General features: G+C 41.7%; 2 protein-coding genes across 2 annotated transcripts in view; one reads left to right on the top strand and one right to left on the bottom strand.

The window, feature by feature from the left end:
• SMAD5 (SMAD family member 5) overlaps positions 1-13,274 on the bottom strand; it is a 49,687-nt gene extending 36,413 nt beyond the window's left edge. The window contains exon 1 of the mRNA XM_015087623.3: positions 13,131-13,274. The gene's annotated coding sequence lies outside the window, so the exon portion shown is untranslated. The remainder of the gene's footprint in view (positions 1-13,130) is intronic.
• LOC113604479 (translation initiation factor IF-2-like) lies at positions 12,352-17,361 on the top strand. Its single transcript, XM_053220892.1, has 3 exons — positions 12,352-12,361; positions 12,710-13,848; positions 16,705-17,361. The coding sequence occupies exons 1-2, from the start codon at positions 12,352-12,354 to the stop codon at positions 13,450-13,452; spliced, it is 753 nt and encodes a 250-aa protein (XP_053076867.1). The 3' UTR covers positions 13,453-13,848; positions 16,705-17,361.
• The last annotated feature ends 2,142 nt before the right edge of the window (positions 17,362-19,503 follow it).

Here is a 19,503-nt window from a genome sequence, read left to right as displayed (position 1 = left end):
AAAAATAAAATTTATATTTTATTAAAATTTAATTAAAAATTTATATTCATTATGGTAGCCTTACTCCAAAGCCTTTTTATCTCATTTGGACACTTTTGCCACACTAATCACTAGAACACATAATTTTAACAGCCTAAATCTCACTCATTCACTTCATTAATATTTAACATTTAGGTTTCTAAATAAAACTGTTTTACTGGGATCAAAATTGCTGTACTGTACCCGTATGATAAATTTTCTCCTGTAAACTATTCTGTAAAATCTATCAGATTCGAGACAATACCTTGATCCTCACAAATAAAACTATCACAGTGCTTTGGATACAGCAATAGATTTATTTTACTATCTTAAGTCCTTGGTTATGAAAAGAATTTCTCACTACATACACAAAAAACAAAATAAATTTTTTTTCAACGTTTATTTATTTTTTTTGGGACAGAGAAAGACAGAGCATGAACGGGGGAGGGGTAGAGAGAGAGGGAGACACAGAATCGGAAACAGGCTCCAGGCTCTAAGCCATCAGCCCAGAGCCTGACGCGGGGCTCGAACTCACAGACCGTGAGATCGTGACCTGGCTGAAGTCGGACGCTTAACCGACTGCGCCACCCAGGCGCCCCGCAAAAAACAAAATAAGATATTATACTTTTTTCTAGTATGCATATATTAGCATCTGTAATATGAACCCCAAGTAAACATTCAATCCTTTGAAAATCAGGGTATGACTAGGTTTTCTAGTAATCAAAATGCAGAATTTTGAATCTATTCATGAAAAGTTGGTTCAATTTTTCACACCTCTTTTGCTTTTCACGAAGTAAAATGAATTCACAAACACTGAGAACACCAATTTTCAGCTCCGTCAGCTGTGTGCATAACCATCCATAATACCTTCCTACAGTATCTCTAAACTTATCCTAGTAATAGAGGAAAGTCCCCAAAGCTATACTGAATAACTTCAGTCTTCAGAGGTTACATATTGCTGGGCAATTAATCTGGTTCTCTGTGCTCCCATTCCACAATGCCTTCAGAGTCTACTGAGGCACAGACAGACATAACCAGTGCTAATCTTGATCTCAGACTCACGGTCTTATTTATACAACACACATTCACTGAGAGCACCTAAAAAGGGCAAACCACTAAGCAAGAAACTAAAAGGCTAAAAAAAAAAGATAAATCAAGTCCAGACTAAAACTTTAAAGAATTACAAATTGATAAGCTATGAAAATATGCCCATACCTCCGTGCAATACACAATGGAGAATGGCAGAGGCCCTAAGGGTGTAGAAGGTGCTACAATAAATTAAGGGGATGGCCCTTTGGGGACAGGGGAAGGGAGACAAGAACCACCAAGTAGCTTTATCAGAGGCATAAAAATAATTGTGAGTAAAGACACAAAATCTGAGTTTTCATCCACCAGGATGAGAAAATGATTCAGTTTGCTAGAAATGAGGTGGTAGAACTAAAGAACTGGCTAGAAATATACAATAAAATAAGGCTAATCTACACACAGATAACAATATACGCTTTGTAACACATAAAAACACCAGATCTAAAAAGTCTAATAAACTTGGGTTCAAATTCTGGATTTAACATTTACACCTAAACCTCTATTCTTCCCTATTTTGTATAATAAATATCAGTTCTGAGAATTAAATGAGATACCCACTTAACTCAGTGCCTGGCATGGCACATTCTCAGTGACGGAGAACTGCAGTTACCACTGTTGCAATTATCATGAACATTTCTGAGATCAGGCTGAGGATTTCAAATATATAGCTGAGCTACTTTATTTCAAAGAATATACAAAGCCATCTACTTAAGATGTACCATTATGTTATTAACCTTGAAGGAAGAACAGGTTGCAAATTAAACTATCACACAGTGCTTTCTTATCACTTAAAATTTTTCTTCACAGTATCAATCTCTGCCCTCAGACTGCAGGTCTGAAAAGTGTTCCCGTATTACCCCAGTATTGTCATTCAAGCTATGGACATCCCTCCTGCAAGTTCTGATACTTGCCTGATCTTCCCAAAGGGTGTAAATGAAAGAAATGACAGCAACATAAACAGAAAGGCAGAGTTTATGCACCTGCAAGGACAACTGCAACACAAATGTCACCTAGCTAAAACCAATACTCAAATGCCATTGATTATAAGACACCTCCCAATTTCAGAGATGTTACAAGGTGAAAAAAATGTAAGTACACCTTATAAGAAATAGGGAAATAATGCAGCTTTTTCTTTTTTCCTCCCCCAAAGTCCCTTCTCCTGCTACCCACCCCCCCTCCATCACTTCCCACCAGTATCTGCTGTTCTCCTTTCTTTTGTTCTCATCCCTTTGACTCTTCTTTCCTGCCTACTCTCTATTCATTCCTCATAGCATCTCTCTCCCACATTCCTCGTTGCTTACCTCTGTGCTCTCCTCGAAGTAAAAAGGAAAATGCATTTCACAGCCCAGACATATGAGACAGTGTTCTACACGAAAACCTGGCTTCTAAGCAGATTCTATTTGTGCCTCTGCCATCTTCATCCTGGGCCAGTGATCACATTAAAGCTATCCTAATGTACACCAGTGGGAATAATACATATTTGCCACTATTTTTTAAAGGTGATATAATTAATTCCCAGGAAAACAAGGAGACTTCAAGGAACTGAAATCATGGAATTATTTTCTTTTGCAATAAACATTCATAAGAAGCTATTTCAAATTTGTAACATTTAATGTTTAACATCTTTTACATTTTAACCTTTATTTATAAATATCAAAGCCTTATTTCAATAGCCTAATCAGGGAGAGAAGACAAATTCTGTTTTCTCTTTTTTGCTCTGAGGTTGTACTATACCAAACTTTTACAATTTTAAGTGTCAAAATGAGCCTTTTCCTTAGAAGTCAAGTCTTATGACAGTAATGCATAGTGGGCTAACCAAGTAAAACAAACCAAAAAATACAAATTAAACTGAACAGTACCCAAAATATTCCTTTCAGGGATTTTCTATTTCTAGCTTTAAAGCCAGAGAATGTCCCCAAATCTAAAATCCTGTTAGGAAATACCTGTGACAACCTGTGTAAGTTGAGCCAGTTAATTCCCATCAATATTGCAGTTTGAGTAAATGTAACTAAATCTGGTGATCAAACACTGTGAAACTTAGATCTATTTAGGGGAATCATAAATAAAACAGAAAGAAAGAGGAATTATTCCAACATAACTGGAAAACAGGAGAGAAAGAAGGTAAAAAGATATATTTGTAAATAAGAATGAAGAAAAAATTAACTAGGCTGCAAATGGCTAGTGACAAAAAGTGGAAGGCTTCGCCAGTATATAAAACATCTTAGCTCTGCCTAGCTCTGGGTCCTTCCCCCACCACATACATTGCAGGGAAGTGGATAAAAGTCTTAAGGATGAGGCGAGGATAACAGCACATCATTTCTGCACATATTTTGGGAATGCTTATCACAAGCTCAAAAGAGGAAGATGACAATCTATAAACCACAATACAGTTGTTAATAAAGAACAAGAATAAGAAAAACCAAGCATTATTAAGCCAAATGAGGCAGGAAGAGGACAATTAGTTTGTGAAGCAAAAGGGAAAGGCCCCAGAATGAATGCCAAACAGGGAAAGAATGAATACAGGGCCAAAGCCCTGCTGCTAGAAGGAACCCTATGTGCAGTGTAGAGTTCTAAGCAGAAAGACACGTCCAAAGAGGAATTTCGAGAAGTCAAAAATGGCAACAGCACATGACTAAGAGACTTAATTCAGGAGGCAGAGGGTAGATGGAATATATGGTAGAAATCCAACTATGACAGGAGGACACTCCAGCACAGTGGTACACAGACCAGGACAGGGATGGCAGTAGAGACAAAAATGAAGTGATGTGATGGGCATTACAAATAAAACATCAACAGGATTTGGTAACTACCCAGAAGAGACCAAGGGCAAACAAGAAAGGTAACGGTTTAAAAGCTGAAAAATAAAGACATCACTTACCTAAAAAGGACAATTCTAGGTCTAGCCAAGAGGAGGCTGTGGAGGGCTGGGAGGAAGTAAGCACAGATGCACGTCCCGGCAATAGTGAAACTAAAGCTCAAGAGAAGAGGGATGTGTAGATTTGGAGGACTATAGCAACAGAAGGGAGAGCTGACTCTGAGAGGGCAGGTTTCCTTTACTCAAAACCGGCTGAGTATCTAATAAGCCAAAAAGTCAGGCTGAAAAGACACTATCTGTAGTATCAAAGATCTTAAAAAGTAATGGAAAGAAGAGAAGGTGTTGTGAACAGCTTCATATGCTGGTTAGTACACCACTTCATTTTCTTCTAGATTTACTTTTGTATGATAACCAAGAAAGATGAGCCATTAAAGTAAAATTAAAAATATGTACAGCAAGCAGAGAAGGCCAGTAACTGAGCAGGCAGGAATGTGTGTAGCTACTTCTTATACCAGAACTTGGTGGGACTTGAGAAAATAACTATGACCTATTACCTGCCATACCTTGGAAGTTTATAGTCTACCTCTGTTTATGAAGACCTGACTGGATGACTTTTTCATTACAGTGGGTTTTTTTTTTTATTTCTTAGAGAAACGACTGCTCCCCAGAGCTAAAAAACAAAAACAAACAGGTAACAGTAAGATTGAGAAATCCTTGTGTGTTAAGTTCCCTGAAATTCTTCTGCAAACTTTCAATTAATAATGCAGAGTACCTTGGAAATAACAAAGAAAAAGCAGTGGTACCTCAGAGATATATTGAGAACATTATACACATTATAAAATTAAGAAATATCATGCATTACAGAAGAATCTAGCATATTACAAAACACACACACACACACACACACATTAATTCTATTTCAGCTCAAGCATCCCTTTTTCAGGAAGCCTTCCCAGATGGTGATGCACAGACAAAACCCCCCTCTTAAACACTCTTACTGCATCACATAACTCTACTTTGTAGCACTTAACACACTATATTTTTACATTTATCTGTCCAACTCCGTAAGAGTACAAATTCTGCATGAATGTATATTAGAGGAACCATACCTATTTTCACTCATCACTGTAAGCCCGGTGATACACATGCTCAAGAAATATTTGTTTAATAAATGAAAGAGAATGAGCACAAAAAGCTTTTGAAAGGGTAGGGTACTTCTCACTTTCTGCTTCATACAATTCTTTACTTCTTAAAACAAACATACTTCCAATATAGTCAGGGGAAAAAACAAATTTTAAAACCAAAGTGCAGCTATACCTCACCCATATTAAAATCCTTACTAAAGAGAGAACTTTGTTGTATGGAAACCAATTTGACAATAAATTTCATATATAAATAAATCAATAAATCAATAAATAAATAAATAAATAAATAAATAAATAAATAAATAAAACAAAAAAAAAAGAAAGGACTTGTATGTCAAGAGACATTCATATTTCAAAAAAATTATCTCCAACAGATCTATCTAGGACTATTCAAATTTGGAAGCTGAAATTTAAGAAAAACCAATGAGAAACTAGGGGCAAACACTTTCTGCTCTCAAAAAATATTAGTAAGAATTCATCTTTCAAAGGAATTTATCTTCCTATCCTGGAATGTCTTTTGTACCTCCGAGATTTTTACAAAGGCCATTCTCTGCCCAAACCACTCTCCTCAAGCCCCAACCACTAATTTCCAAGCTCTCTTGGCATTCAGACTTCAGCTTCAGTGTCATCCCAGAGACCTTCCCTGATCACCTCATAATCCTATATAAAGTAGGTTTTCCCCAATCCCTCATCTAATACCATGTTCATTTCCTTCAGTGTATAAATCAATTTGTAAGTGTTTGCTGACTTACATGATTTTTATCTCTCTCACCAGAGAATAATCTTTAAGAAACAATACTAAGCATATTCAGAGGACCTTTGAAATTTATTCAAGTAATTCATTCCGAAGGATATTTTCTGAGGTAGCATTCCAGGAGCTGGGAATATACACATGAATAAAGAGACCCAAAACGCTTGTCCTCAGTAGATTACACTCCAGAGGAGGGAGACAGACAAAGGCAATAAATAAGCAATACTGTAGTTTGTTCGGGGAAAAGTGCTAGGGAGAAAAATAGAGCAGAGGAAGGTGAATGGGAAGTGTGGTGGGAGAGGTGTGATTTTAAATAGGGCAGCTGAGGTGGGCCTCACTTAAGCAGACACCAAGGGAATCAAAACATGAAGGAAACAGGAGCAAGACAGGCAGACATCTGCGGGAAATCATGGCAGGCAAATGCAACAGGCAACGCAAAGATCTCAAGGTGGGAGCACGTCCGGCACATTCTGAGAACTGCCAAGACCAAGGTAGCATGAGAATAAAGTGAACGAGGAAGGGAAAATAATGAATGGGGTTCAGTAGGTGAGAGACCCAGATTGGACATCCTGCATATAAGGGCAATGGCTTTTACTGTAACTCAAATGAGGACCCATTTGAGAGCTCTGAGTGGAGACAGGACATTTTCTGACAAACACTAAAGAACTAACTACTCTGGCTGATGTGTTGAGAATAAACAGCAAGGGTAAAAGTGGGAGACCCATTCAGAGTTGCAGTAAGCTAGGTGAGAGATGATAATGGCCTAGATCAGAGTGATGGCAGTTCAGTGGGGAGTAGACAACTTCACATGCATTTTACGGAATAGTAAGTTTCCTGATAGAAGAGATACGGGGAATGTGAGAACACAGGCGTCAACAATGATTCCAAGGTGTCAAGCCCTGACAACTGGAAGAACAGGATTTGTCATCAACTCATTTGGGGGAAAACTGATAACAAAGCTAAAGGAAGATCAGGAGTTACATTTTACATACATCAAATGTATAAATAAAATGTTATTAAGCTTCACCAGGCTTCCATTTCAAATGAAATCATATTAATACAAAAACCCAAAGATCCTGTTCTTACCTCAAGATACCTAAGTAGGACCTCCTGACTAACTCCCAGAAGATATACACAAACCACCCTCCAAACTCATCCCTAGACACACACACACACACACACACACACGCACGGTTCGTGCCCAGACTTGACAAAACAATTCACAGAAACAGCTCCTTCACTTTCTGCTCCAACACCTCTCCAACTGCTTCAATCCAAAGTAAAAGGCAAGCGACCAATCCAAAAATTCATCCAACACTGTTAGTCAAAACAAAATCTCCTGAGCACATCAACCCATGCAAATAAATGTCCATACGGTTGGGTCACAACCCACCATGATCTCAGCCAAGCCTGTACAAAAGAATTACAGATGGGGGTCCTAAGGAAACGCATTTCTCATAACCATCCCACAAAATTCAGATTCATGAGGTTTGAGATTAGAATCCTACCTCCCACCATGAAAACAAGAGTCTTAGGGTTTACAGCAGGTCTGAGAAACAAGGTCCTTAGAAACATGTAAAGAAGTCACTTGCAAAGGTAACTGTTTTTGTGGCTGGTGAGGGTAAAGCTCTAAAAATATCTTACCCTTATGGCTCTAACATCAATAGTAGTCACCATGTATCAGCACCACCAGTGTCAAACCAATCCTAGATCCAGACATACAATTACTAAAACACGTAAGCCACATCCCTGGCTGCAGGCAGAGAAGAGAAACAAACCAGGACCAAGTTTGCCCACAAGCTTGCTTGCTTTCTTTCTTTTTTCAAATTTTTTTTAGTGTTTATTTATTTTTGAGAGAGAGAGAGAGGGAGACAGAGCATGAGCGGGGGAGGAGCAGAGAGAGAGGGAGACAGAATCCAAAGCAAACTCCAGGCTCCGAGCTGTCAGCACAGAGACCGACGTGGGGCTCAAACTCATGGACCATGAGATCATGACCCAAGCCGAAGTTGGACTCTTAAACGACTGAGCCACCCAGGCACCCCTCCCACAAACTTTCTTGATTCAGAAATCCTACTATTCTTTATGGGAACCTCTATGAGGAAGAGGGGATACAACATGGGCACCAAAATAACTTTCCTAGAGAAACATTTAAATCACTACTTTTCCAAATCATGGCTCTCAATTTCCAAAGATATCAAAAATTCTCACAGTGGATTTCAAAGCCAGTCAGGAGCTGAACTCATGTTCCCTGACACTTCTCACAGATTATCTTGCATAGTCTCTCTTTGTGCCCACACAAGTCTCTACGTTTTTATCTCCCACATCCACACTTTTGTTTCCCAGTTTTTAATCACTCTTTAAACTTCACCTGCTCCTCTAAGTCCTCTAATTAAGCAGAGCCTGATCTAGATGTATACTCACCCCCACAGAGCCTGCAAGATTTCCTCTATTACTACCAGATGTGTTTGAGTATACTTGTACAGGCCTGTAGGCACAGGAATAGACACAGAGCTGGTCAATCATTATGGTGCTTTCCTTTAAATTATAAAATCGTCAAGGGATACCAAATCATTACATTACCAAATGTGTCTCTGGAGCACCAAGCACTAACCTGAGTACACAACACTTTAGGAAGATGGTCTCCACATACCTCATGTGCACCCCAGAGTTCAAGTCACCTACTCAGAAGAAAAGGGAGCAAATATGGCTCTGGATACCTTTTCAGCTGTTGTCATCATTCATTTAATGTACACTCAGCTCCAAAGAGTGGAAATGGAAATGGTCAGTGAGTTAAGTAGGTACTCACTTAAGTGGGCAGAAAGAGGTGAATAAGGGGGAAAAAAACCAAAAGACTAGCTTTGAAATATTTCCACAGTACCCCCTTTTCCTGGGAACACAGAAACCAGAATAACTAGATCTCAAGTTATACAGCCCACCAGATAGGATGCAAGGCAGATCCTGACACATCATGAAAACAAAAGTGAACAAAACAAAACTTGCCTTGAAAGCACCAGCCATATTCTGAGATCATAGTTAAATGGGCAAAGCATAAGGCACGTCTCAGGACTCCAGGTGCTAAGCTCAGAGAAAAGTGCGATGGTGACACTAGCTTCTTTTCTTACTGTTATTTTCAGCAGTAACAAAGTAACACATATATACAGAAATCAAAAGGGGAAATCCAGTTCAAATCAGACAACAGATCAAACCATTGTCAGATTTTCAGAGTATACTCCTCTGTAAATTGATGAACACTACAGAGACTAGTACACCAGAGAATTCAAAAGCAAAACCTGTTCACAAAATGTACTTTAACAACTAGCTTCCAAAAGTGAATTTCAATTTTAGTCTTGCCCATACAGAACTGTCTGATAAATAATTCTTTCTTCTAAAATACTGTCACAATCAAGTCAGGAATATCACAGTAAAAGCAGGAAGAAAAGTCACTGAAACCACCTCCCTCCTAAGATGGGGCCAAAAATGTCTCCAGCTAGCTGCCCAAGACAAACACAAACAAACAAACAAACAAACAAACAAAAAACACTGAAGAGCTGGAAACTAGGCGATTATTTATGAAAAACCTACTAACTCTGTAATTACCCCCTCTTTCAAACAATAAAAATATTAGAATGTAAACGTGATGTACGAAAATGGGAAATTGGCTGGTCCTAACAACAATCAATTCTTCAAAACGAACTGTGTATCTTAACCTTCCAACTAGTACACATACTTCTCGGATTCAGAGTTCTAGATAACGACAATAAACTAGATAATCTAACACTAAAAATTTCAATTACTGTTATTCTATTAGGTTTGGAAGTGGAAAAACAAGGTGTGAAAAGACATGTATAGGCTTCCTGGGGTCGTGCACCATCTTCTTTGGTGGGAAAGCACCCTATCTCCCTGCAGCCTTCCTGGGTCATAGCCTTCCAGATAACTCTCCTCTCCAGAATAATCAGACTGGTGGAGTTACAAATCATCTCTCAGGCTGCAACTGTCCTTTATAAAAGGAAATCTTCAATGTCTTTGACCTTGAGTCAAGCGGCACACCCATCAGATATAAGGCACTGGTAACATGTGAAGAAATAAACTATTTTGGCTTCTTCTTTGTGATTAGTATGGAACATACACACACAAAGAGAGAGACACGTGGGGTGCCTGGGTGGCTCAGTAGCTTGGGCATCCGACTTGGGCTCACGTTATGATCTTGTGTTTTGCGGGTTTGAGCCCCACGTCGGGCTCTGTGCTGACAGCTCAGAGCCTGGAGTCCACTTCGGATTCTGTGTCTCCCTCTCTCTCTGCCCCTCCCCAACTCACTTTCTTCTCTCTCTAAATAAACATTAAAAAAAAAAGAAAGAAAAATTTAAAAAAAGAGAAATGAACACAGACCCTCCAGAAGTAAAGAGAACAGGGAAAAATGATAAACCAAAGGAATAAAGGCGGCTATATCCTAAAGTACACTCAAGCACACTCTGAAATTTATCCAAATGTGTGGCTCACTGCCTAAACCAACATATACATCTGGTAATAATAAACACTGATAAGTCATAAACAAAAAGGGCTTTCTTAATTCACACACTCTACAAACTACTGGTAACATTAAAATTTACATAAAGCACTATCAAACAATATGTGTAAAATAGATTTTTTAAGATAGCATTAGTATTTCAATTTACATTATTAAAAAGTGAAAAACTGGTATTTTACTGTTTGGTCTTCAAAAACAGAGAATCCAGTATCTTTGATTTGACCAAGTTACAAATCTGTTTTCAGTAGACAGAGAAAACATATTGCCTCTGTTTAACGCAAAGGACAAAAAAGATCATCACTGCAAATCATAATGTTTGGGTTCATGATGAAAACAGGAAACAGACAGGCTGCCCAGGTATAATTATGGTTATAGTGTAATGTGCCTTCAGGTTCAGCCAAGAATTAAAACTCAGTGAAGAGTAAGCAGAATTTACTTGCCTCTACCTTGCTACAGAAGGCAACTTTTAATAATACTTCCAGCAACATGTTACATAACTAACAGTAAACAACATCTGATTCAAACCTCATTAGTAACAACATTCTGCCACTGTCTCCCACTGAAATTAATAGCTGACTTTGCCAGAGGGGAAAGAAATGCAGCATATATCAATCTACCCATTTCTGTGGCGCCTACCGAGGTGAACCAGACGAGTAGATAATACCAGCAAATCTGCACATATTCTACAAAAATATTTTATTCTTTTTTCAGTCCACTGCTGACTTTCCTTTTTACCACACTGTATCATATGGATGCATTTAAAATCTAAGAGGAAAGTCAGTTGAGAATGTTCACCTAACTTTTGTTGCCGATCTCAGCTATTTCAAACCTGAAAGGAATGGAAGGATAAATAATGAATGAAATTTTGTAACAAAGATACAGGGTAACAGTCATACGATAAAAACACCCATGTAAAAAAGAAAGGCACACTGACCAAGGGATCTGCAGTAGAGAGGGAATATAGATCTACAAACAAACAAAACAAAAATTAAAATTTAAAACTCTAAAACGTATTATGCACTACTTTTGTGAAGGTTATATTTTGGTAAATTGTCTCTTATGACGTGTGCATTCTTGTCATCTTGGGGTTCCCCACAGAGGGAAAAAATAGTTACCAAAGAAGGAGTAAAAGAAAAAAAAAGAAAGTTGTACAAATCTGTAAAATAATCCCTTACTTACTGACTCTGGAACACACTAATTTCACAACAGTATCCTGATCAATACCAAACTGTCACACTGTGTCTAAGAACTGTTTTGCCTACAACGGCCACTTCCACATTGACACCTTACAGAAATCTTAGAACTCCTTTCAATTAAAATTGAAAACTAACTCGCTCCGGGCAATTCGGGTCCTCTTAAGGAAATTCAAGCGCTCTATTTAAAAAGAACTTAAATAATTTTTAAAACAACAACCCAAGCATCCTTTACTCTCGACTTCTGTGAGGCCAAGCCACGACCTCCACCTACCCAGCCTGTTGCTAGATAAGAGCACTTTAGGCAGTGCTAGGCAACAGGCATGATGTGACAAACCCAACCAGACTTCAAAACTTTTTCCACAGAAAGATAAGGTAAACAAGATATACTTAGCACCACACCCATTTAAACTCACAAGCAGCCAGGAATGTTCCCCCCTCCCCGCCCCCCCCCCCCCCCCAACAACTCTAGACCTCCAGCTGGTCAGGAAACAATGTCTCTGCAATCAAGATAGCGATCTGGCCCAGGGTGTTCAGGCATTCCTCACCTCCAGGCTGGCCTACAGCTCCATTCTCCAATGCCATCAAAACCAGAATTGGAACATTTTGTTAGGAATCGGGCAAACGTCCAAATACCCGGACTATCCTCGCCCCAGTTCTTTTTTGCAACCAAAATCTGTTTTGGCTACTGAGCATGCTCCGACTTAAGACAGGCGCCACATGGGAGTTTTCAAAGCTTAGGCTCCAAACTCCACGTAATAACAGCAGCTGAAAGGGGAAGAGAGGAAAACGGGCGGGGGAGGAGGAGAGCCCGGAATATGAATTTGAGTACTGATATTAAAGTGAAAGACCGGGCAGAGGCTGAATGTGCAAACAGGAACGGCTTGGCGTTCTCCTTGCAGCAATGCAGAAGTTAACACGAAGGGGAAGGAATCTTTTTGCAATGGTGAAAACTGGCACGGCAACGGGCAGAAACCAGGTCTAACTACCAGCTGAGTGCAGTAGCAGGTCACAAGTGCCCAGAGTGTAATTCCCACCGATAAGCGTGGATCCTTATCTTTGAAACACAAAGCGACGGCGGCACGGATTCATCAAGCCATTGGACAGCTTTGCAGTATAGCAAGTAGACCGGACGGCTCGACCGAGCACGGCGATCCTACCAGGGGTGTGACTGAGGGTGGTGCTTAGATGAGGTAGAACAAACCGCTCCTCTGGACACAAGCAGCGCCGGGATTTCCCCCCAACCCCCACCGCTCCTCCTCCGCCTCGAGGGCGTCCCGAGCGCCTCCCTCCACAGTCCGGGCGGCTACGGCGGCGCAGGAACAAGGCCAGCCACGGGACGCCCCCGGCCGCTGCACGGCCTCCGCAGCGGGACGGGCCGCCCCATCCCCGGCCGCCCGAACCTCTGCAGGCCGGGAGTCGGCCTACCTCTCCCGCCCCGCAGGCCCGGGCGGTTTCCGTTCCGCCCGCGGCCCAGCGCCCCCACCTCGGCCGGAGTCCAGCCACTCGGGCCTGAGGGCGAGCTGCGTCGCGGAAGAAGCTGCAGCCCCCGGCCCGGCTCGCCCGCTCGCCCGCCCCGGGCCCCACACTCACTCACCCGCCGGCTGGACGCACTCCCCCGGCGCCGTCGCTGCGCTTTCCCTCAGTGCAACTTTATTAGCAGCTCGGCCGCGAGACACGCGCACGGCGCCCGCTCGCCCAGGACCCGGATGAGGGAGGGAAGGAGCCGGGGAGGACGCCGCTGGGGTCTGCGCATGCGCGTCAGGGGTCGAGTGACCGCTGCGGTGCCCGAGGGAAGGAAACCTCCGCGCCTGGCTCCGCGCGGCCAACTCCAGCTTCCGATCCGCCGGAGGCTCTTGCGGCAATGGCCAGCCCCCGAGTGGGAGTCGGTCAGCTCCCACCGCCACAACGGCCAGTAGTAGTCTCCACTCACCAAAGCAGCCCAGAAGATAACAAAATAAAACTATTGCCCTCGATAGGGACAATTGCGGATTTTCTCAACTGCAAAAACTGTTAAAAAAAAAAAAATCTTCCGACACAAGTTTGCTGCTTTCATTGATTTTTAAAGTAACTATATAAATCTAGGTGAAGAGAGTCCTCTTCACTTAGATCTTTCTATGAAAACTAGCTTCAAAACAAACTTGAGAACAGTTTCTTACTCAAGGCAGCCCTGAATCACCTCCCATTTGGAAATCTTGGAGCCTCTACTTTCCCAACCCCTGTTGAGTGCCTGAACTTGGAGCTCCCCGAAGTAGGACCGTCCATGTTGGGAGATCAACCCCAGTAGTTCGGCATACACACGCCCTTCTGGACAGGTGAGGCCAGTGAGGTGCACAGAAGTCACCAGTAGGCTGGCATCTCTCCAATCCGCCTCCTGGGACAAGAATCTAAGTCTCTTTCTTAGTCATTGGGGCTCTTCTCATTGTTCTTTCCCTCAAAATTCCCCAAAGCGGCAGCATTTACCAGACTATGATGATGGCACTACCTAGGGCACCCATGTGGAAGAGTACTAGTGAAGAAAGACTTTTAAATGTTCTTATTTTAAGAGGTCAATACTGGTTTTCCAATACTCCACCATAGGTTTACTTTTTAAAGAAATTAATCTAAGTAAAAATCAAAATTGGAGTCCTTTCCAAATCCTCTCCCTCATAGCCTAATCCAATCCATCATGAAATCTTATTGACTCTACCTTCAAAATACATGCCAAATCTGACCATTTCTCACTGCCTCTATTATCACCTCTGTGGCCTGAGCCAGCATCATCTCACACAAATGAGCAGCTGCTATTTTGCTCAGGGCCCCAGCAGTTTGTTTCCACGGTGAGAAGACAAAGTAAATGTTGCCGAAGTCTCTGCATGAGGGGTGGCCAATCTCGAATGGGACAGAGGCCTGGTGAGGAAGTGTAGTGGGCCAGGGTGGGGACCCAGAGAGTGCCTGTTCTGATCAAAGGGACAGCTGCTGTTCCACTCCAGCCAACCACCACTGTAGGGAAACAGAATAAGGGCCAGTGTTGGCAGATCGTCGGATTTTTCAAAAACAGTTGGAAATCTGGATTTTAATGCAAAAAAAAAAAAATCTCTGTTATCTAAAAGCTTAGCCACTTCTCTCACTCTTTCTCACTTTTTCTCCCTTTCTTAGACACGCTGGAGGCCAATTCTCTCCAAGCCAAGCAAAACAAATCCATGGTCCTGATTTAGTCCTATTGACCATTGGTTTGCAGTCTCGGGTCTACATCTTAAACCTCTTTACTACACCATAAATTTTGTGAAAGTAACGTCTGTGTACTTTAACTCTTTGTCACACTCACTGATTATTTGTTGGCAATTCAGAAGTTTCCAGCCCTTGGAAGGCACATATTTCTGGAGACTGCATGGGTTTACAACTCCCAGAAGTGCCTATAACCCTGCCTTGGAGGGTGCCTTTTTTTTCCCTCAGAACTGATGTTTGCAGAGTGTTTTGTTGAACATTGTAAGACATAACAATTTGGTTTAAACATTTTGTACACTAGAGCCATTCCTCACTTCAAACAGCTAGTAAAATCCTCCCCCAAGCTGTTGGCCATCTTACAGTCACTGCATATTATATAAGGAACAATTTGTGATTGCAGGATTCCTTTTAATGCTCACATTTGTAATCTTAAAGCCAACAGTTGTGTTTCCTGAACCATGTACACACCTCCTGATCACAGCAACCAGACTCCAACCTCTCCACGTTGCTATGTGAGCTCAGCTTAGGTCTGAAGTGGGAAGAGATGATACCATAGAAGAGGAATGGATGGGGCGCCTGGGTGGCTCAGTCGGTTAAGTGTCCGACTTCAGCTCAGGTCACGATCTCGCGGTCTGCGAGTTTGAGCCCCGCGTCAGGCTCTGGGCTGATGGCTCAGAGCCTAGAGCCTGCTTCCGATTCTGTGCCTCCCTCTCTCTCTGCCCCTCCCCCGTTCATGCTCTGTCTCTCTCTGTCTCAAAAATAAATAAATGTTAAAAAAAAAATTAAAAAAAAAAAGAAGGAATGGAAACTTGAACGGCACAAAAATGCCTCCCAAAGGACTGAGAAATTACCTAGGCTCAAAGGGTATAGAAAATCAGACAGATCGCTAAATATCTAGATAGTTGAAAAGATTATCAAACGGGGAATGAACAGGCACACCAGAGCCATAGGAATGGAATAAGGAAGTTCCTGTTTTTAACTATCAAATGGATTCTAAAAACAAATGTAGAATGGGATGATCTGAACAAATAGACGTAGTCTCAATGGGGCATCACAATAGATAAACTGATTTAGCATTCCCCCATGAGAGCAGATAAAAGCAGCTTCAAACTTCAATCTTACTATACTTGCAGAGAAAGCTATTTGTGGATAATTTAGTCTAGTGCTTCTCAACCAGAGGCGACTGTCCCATCCCAGGGGAATATTTGACAATATTTGAAAACAACCATGACTGTCACATACAGGAGGGTGGTGCTAATGGCATCTACAGGGTAGAGGCCAGGGAAGCTGCTGATTTCTCTGCGATATACAGGACAGCCTCCTTCTACCAAGAGTTATCCCGTCCAAAATGTCACTACATACAAAAAGGTTTTGTGTGTTATTTTTTTTAATGTTTTAAAGTTTATTTATTTATTTACTTTGAGAGAGAAAGAGAGAGCACACGAGTTAGGTAGAGTCAGAGAGAGAGAGAGACAGAGGGAGAGAGAATTCCAAGCAGTCTCCACTCTATCAGCACAGAGCCTGACAGGGGCTTCAACTCACAAACCGTGAGACGATGACCTAAGCCAAGAGTCTGATGCATAACCGACTAAGCTACCCAGGCGCGGCTGTATGTATTGTTTTAAGCCCCAGATAGGTTTTCTTTAATTGGGGTTGATGGGGAGAAAATGGGCCCTTTGCTTGAATTTTTCTAATAAATAAAAAAAAATAATTGCTTTAATTATTCATTAGGTGAAAAGAATCAGCCAGAATGTTTAGTTCATGACCTACTCCCACCTTGAATTTTCCAGAACCAAAAAGGAAGTAATTTTCAGGAAATAGGGGACCACATATGGAACATGAAGAACTGGAATCATTAATTCAGTGTTTCCCTATTTTTAATTTTTAACTGAAGGGTAATTGAGACAAACTGATTTTGGTGCCAGTATCCTTAATAAATATGTCATTTCCATGCTTTGCTACAGCTCAGAAGATTCTCCCTAAATGCCCAACGCACACCCACTAGAATTGGAAGAACGTGATGGTGTTTCGAGGAGTCACCCGGCATAAAAGGATCAGTGAATGACCACAGAGATGCAAAGGGTCCCACCTCATAGCCACCTCCGAGACACTCACTTCCTCTGACAGTCATGGCAAGTGGACCTCAGAGGAAGAAATGCCTGAGTTTGAGTGACTCCTCTGGACAGTGTCCTGGAAATGATAAAGCTTCCTCTCCAAGTTCTGTATGTTCTTCAACGGACAGACTAGCCCCACCCCCAAGCCTTCATACTGGAAACGGTGCAGGAGGCAGAGCTAAGTGGAGAAAAGTGCCGAGAAGCATGAGATCTCGAAGAAACAGTGTGCAAAATTTCGAGAGAGAAAAAAATCATCACACAAAGTTTCCCAAATAAACTTCATGTTACAGAGCTAAGGTTCTGTGTGAACCAGAGAATACACTAAAGTGATTTTATTCAACATTTGAAAGGATTTTTTCCGGGGGTGCCAGGGTGGCTCAGTCAGTTAAGCAACTAGCTCTTGATTTCGGCTCAGGTCATGATCCACAGTCTTGAGATCAAGCCCCACATCTGTGTTGAGAAGGGATCCTGCTTGAAATTCTCTCTCTCTCTCTCTCTCTCTCTCTCTCTCTCTCTCTCTGTGTGTGTGTGTGTGTGTGTATGTGTGTCCCTCCCCTGTTTGTGCTCGTGCTCTTTCTCTCGCTCTCAAAATAAATCAATATTTTTTAAAAAGGACTTTTTTCCAGTAAAATTTGAGTGTTCTGTGGTGAAATGATCCCTTAATAGTCCACAGACCCTTTATTTTCACAACTCAGATGTTGAGAGTCTTCATATACTGAAAAAAGAAAAGTAAAATAAAAAAAAAAAAATGACAACTGCCTCACGGAAAGCCCAGGAATCTCCAGGTCATAGACCCCTTGAAGCTTCAGGGACCGGATGTGAGAAACTCTGTGACTACCCCATCCCCTGGAATGAATATGCACATTTTTGTGTATATACCTACCTACACATTTTCTGCAGAAAAAGTCCATAGTTTTCATCAGCTTCTCAGAAGCTTGCCTGATCCCCAAATGCTTGCAGATGCTTAAAGCACCGGTGACTTTACGTGCGGTGCAAATTTAATGTGTCCATTTTAAGTTCTCTTCTCTTCTCTTTTTCAGAGCAACATAATTGGGAGATTCCTCTCTAGGGAAGACCGCTTGATGCAGAGTGTAGGAACCTGGCTTGCCTGTCTCCAGCCATCTGCTACATTAAAGAAGGCCTCCTATGGCTGGAATCCAAAACACAAAATTAAAAGGGTTGCTTGCACCCAGCGTCGTAAAACAAAGAGGCTTTCTAAAGCAGGGCTTGGAGGGAACACTCATTTCTTCCTGACTTAAACAGCATCTGTTCCTCCTGACGGCAAACGCCCTCCAAGTTAACTCGATGGAACGCCACAGTTCTACGTTCTCAATTTTCATCTTCAGAGACGTAGTCTCAGATAAGCTAAACCACACGTGCATTCTGCCACAAATGCAGAGCAGCAGGTGAAAATCTGGGGATGCTATGAAATTGCAGGGACGGAAAGGAGACAGAAATTCACATTCCCTCCAATGCCTTTTAACTGCGTAAAATCTTAGGAGAACTCTGAAGCCACACTTCCGGGTTTGAACACCAGCTGTCTCCCTTACTCCCTATGTGACTCTGCACAGGTTCCTGAACCAATCTGTGCCTTAGTCTCCTCGTCTGTAATTCCCTAATGGGAATTGCAGTAGTATCAAGTTAATAGAATTATTATGAAGATTCAATAAATAGAAACTCCATAGGCACTTAGAACAGTAGTGCAATGGAAGGCATGTATTTTCACAGATACACCAGCAACCTCTAAAACAGTCCTAAATTCATTTGTTACATAAAATGTGCCTTCATCTTACCCAAGAGTAGACCCTCTTCTCTTCTCACCATGGTAGGTGATCTCATTCACCCTCAAGCCTACGGTACTCTCTTTTTGCAGACTATTCCCAAATTTCTGTTTCCATCTTGGACTTGGCTAATGAACTCCAGACCCTTGAACTCCCTTCTAATGTCTCTACTGCACTGCAGTAATTGTGGATTTTGTCTGCCTGCCATACTCCCCAAACCCCTTTCTCCTGCTTCCTTTGTGATACCATTCCTCTTCGATATTAAGCATGGTCCCAAACTCCCCACCCCAGAGATGGGCATATGACCTAGGAGGGTTATCCTAGTTTCCCACTAGCCAGTCCATCATGAATGGTTCATAGGTGGACATATGACCCAAGCAAAGTAACACGTATTAGCTCTCAGACTGATGTATGGATGTTGGGAGAGAGAAATCTTCCTTACTGTTGCTGCTAAGCTAAGGCTGAGTCTGAGGCTGCCAGAGGCCATCTAACCGCCAAGTAGAGGGAATTCACTTGGCGATGAATCCCAAAGAGTGAAGCACAGCTGAAATACAGAGAAGCCGTGACAAAAATCCCTTGATCTGGCTATGCCTGAAGCTCTAAAGATCTTTCTTTGACTTCCCGTTACATTAGCTTATATATTCTGCTTTTGTTTAGCTGGGTAGGCTTGTACTGCTTGTAACTTCTGCCCTTGGCAGTCTCACTGGATTTATCAGGTACACATTTGAACTCCTGATATTTGTCATCCTTCCTTCCCAGTCTGGTCCTGCTCCTATCTCCCCCACATCAATAAATGGCAACTCCATTTACACAGTTGCTAATATCAGGCAGCCTTCTGTAGTAGATTCGATTATTGTCCTAAATCTTC

This window comes from Acinonyx jubatus, chromosome A1 (assembly GCF_027475565.1).
Source record: "Acinonyx jubatus isolate Ajub_Pintada_27869175 chromosome A1, VMU_Ajub_asm_v1.0, whole genome shotgun sequence".
NCBI lineage: Eukaryota > Metazoa > Chordata > Mammalia > Carnivora > Felidae > Acinonyx > Acinonyx jubatus.
Note: the sequence above shows the minus strand (reverse complement) of the source record. Positions and strands in the feature narration are given on the sequence as shown.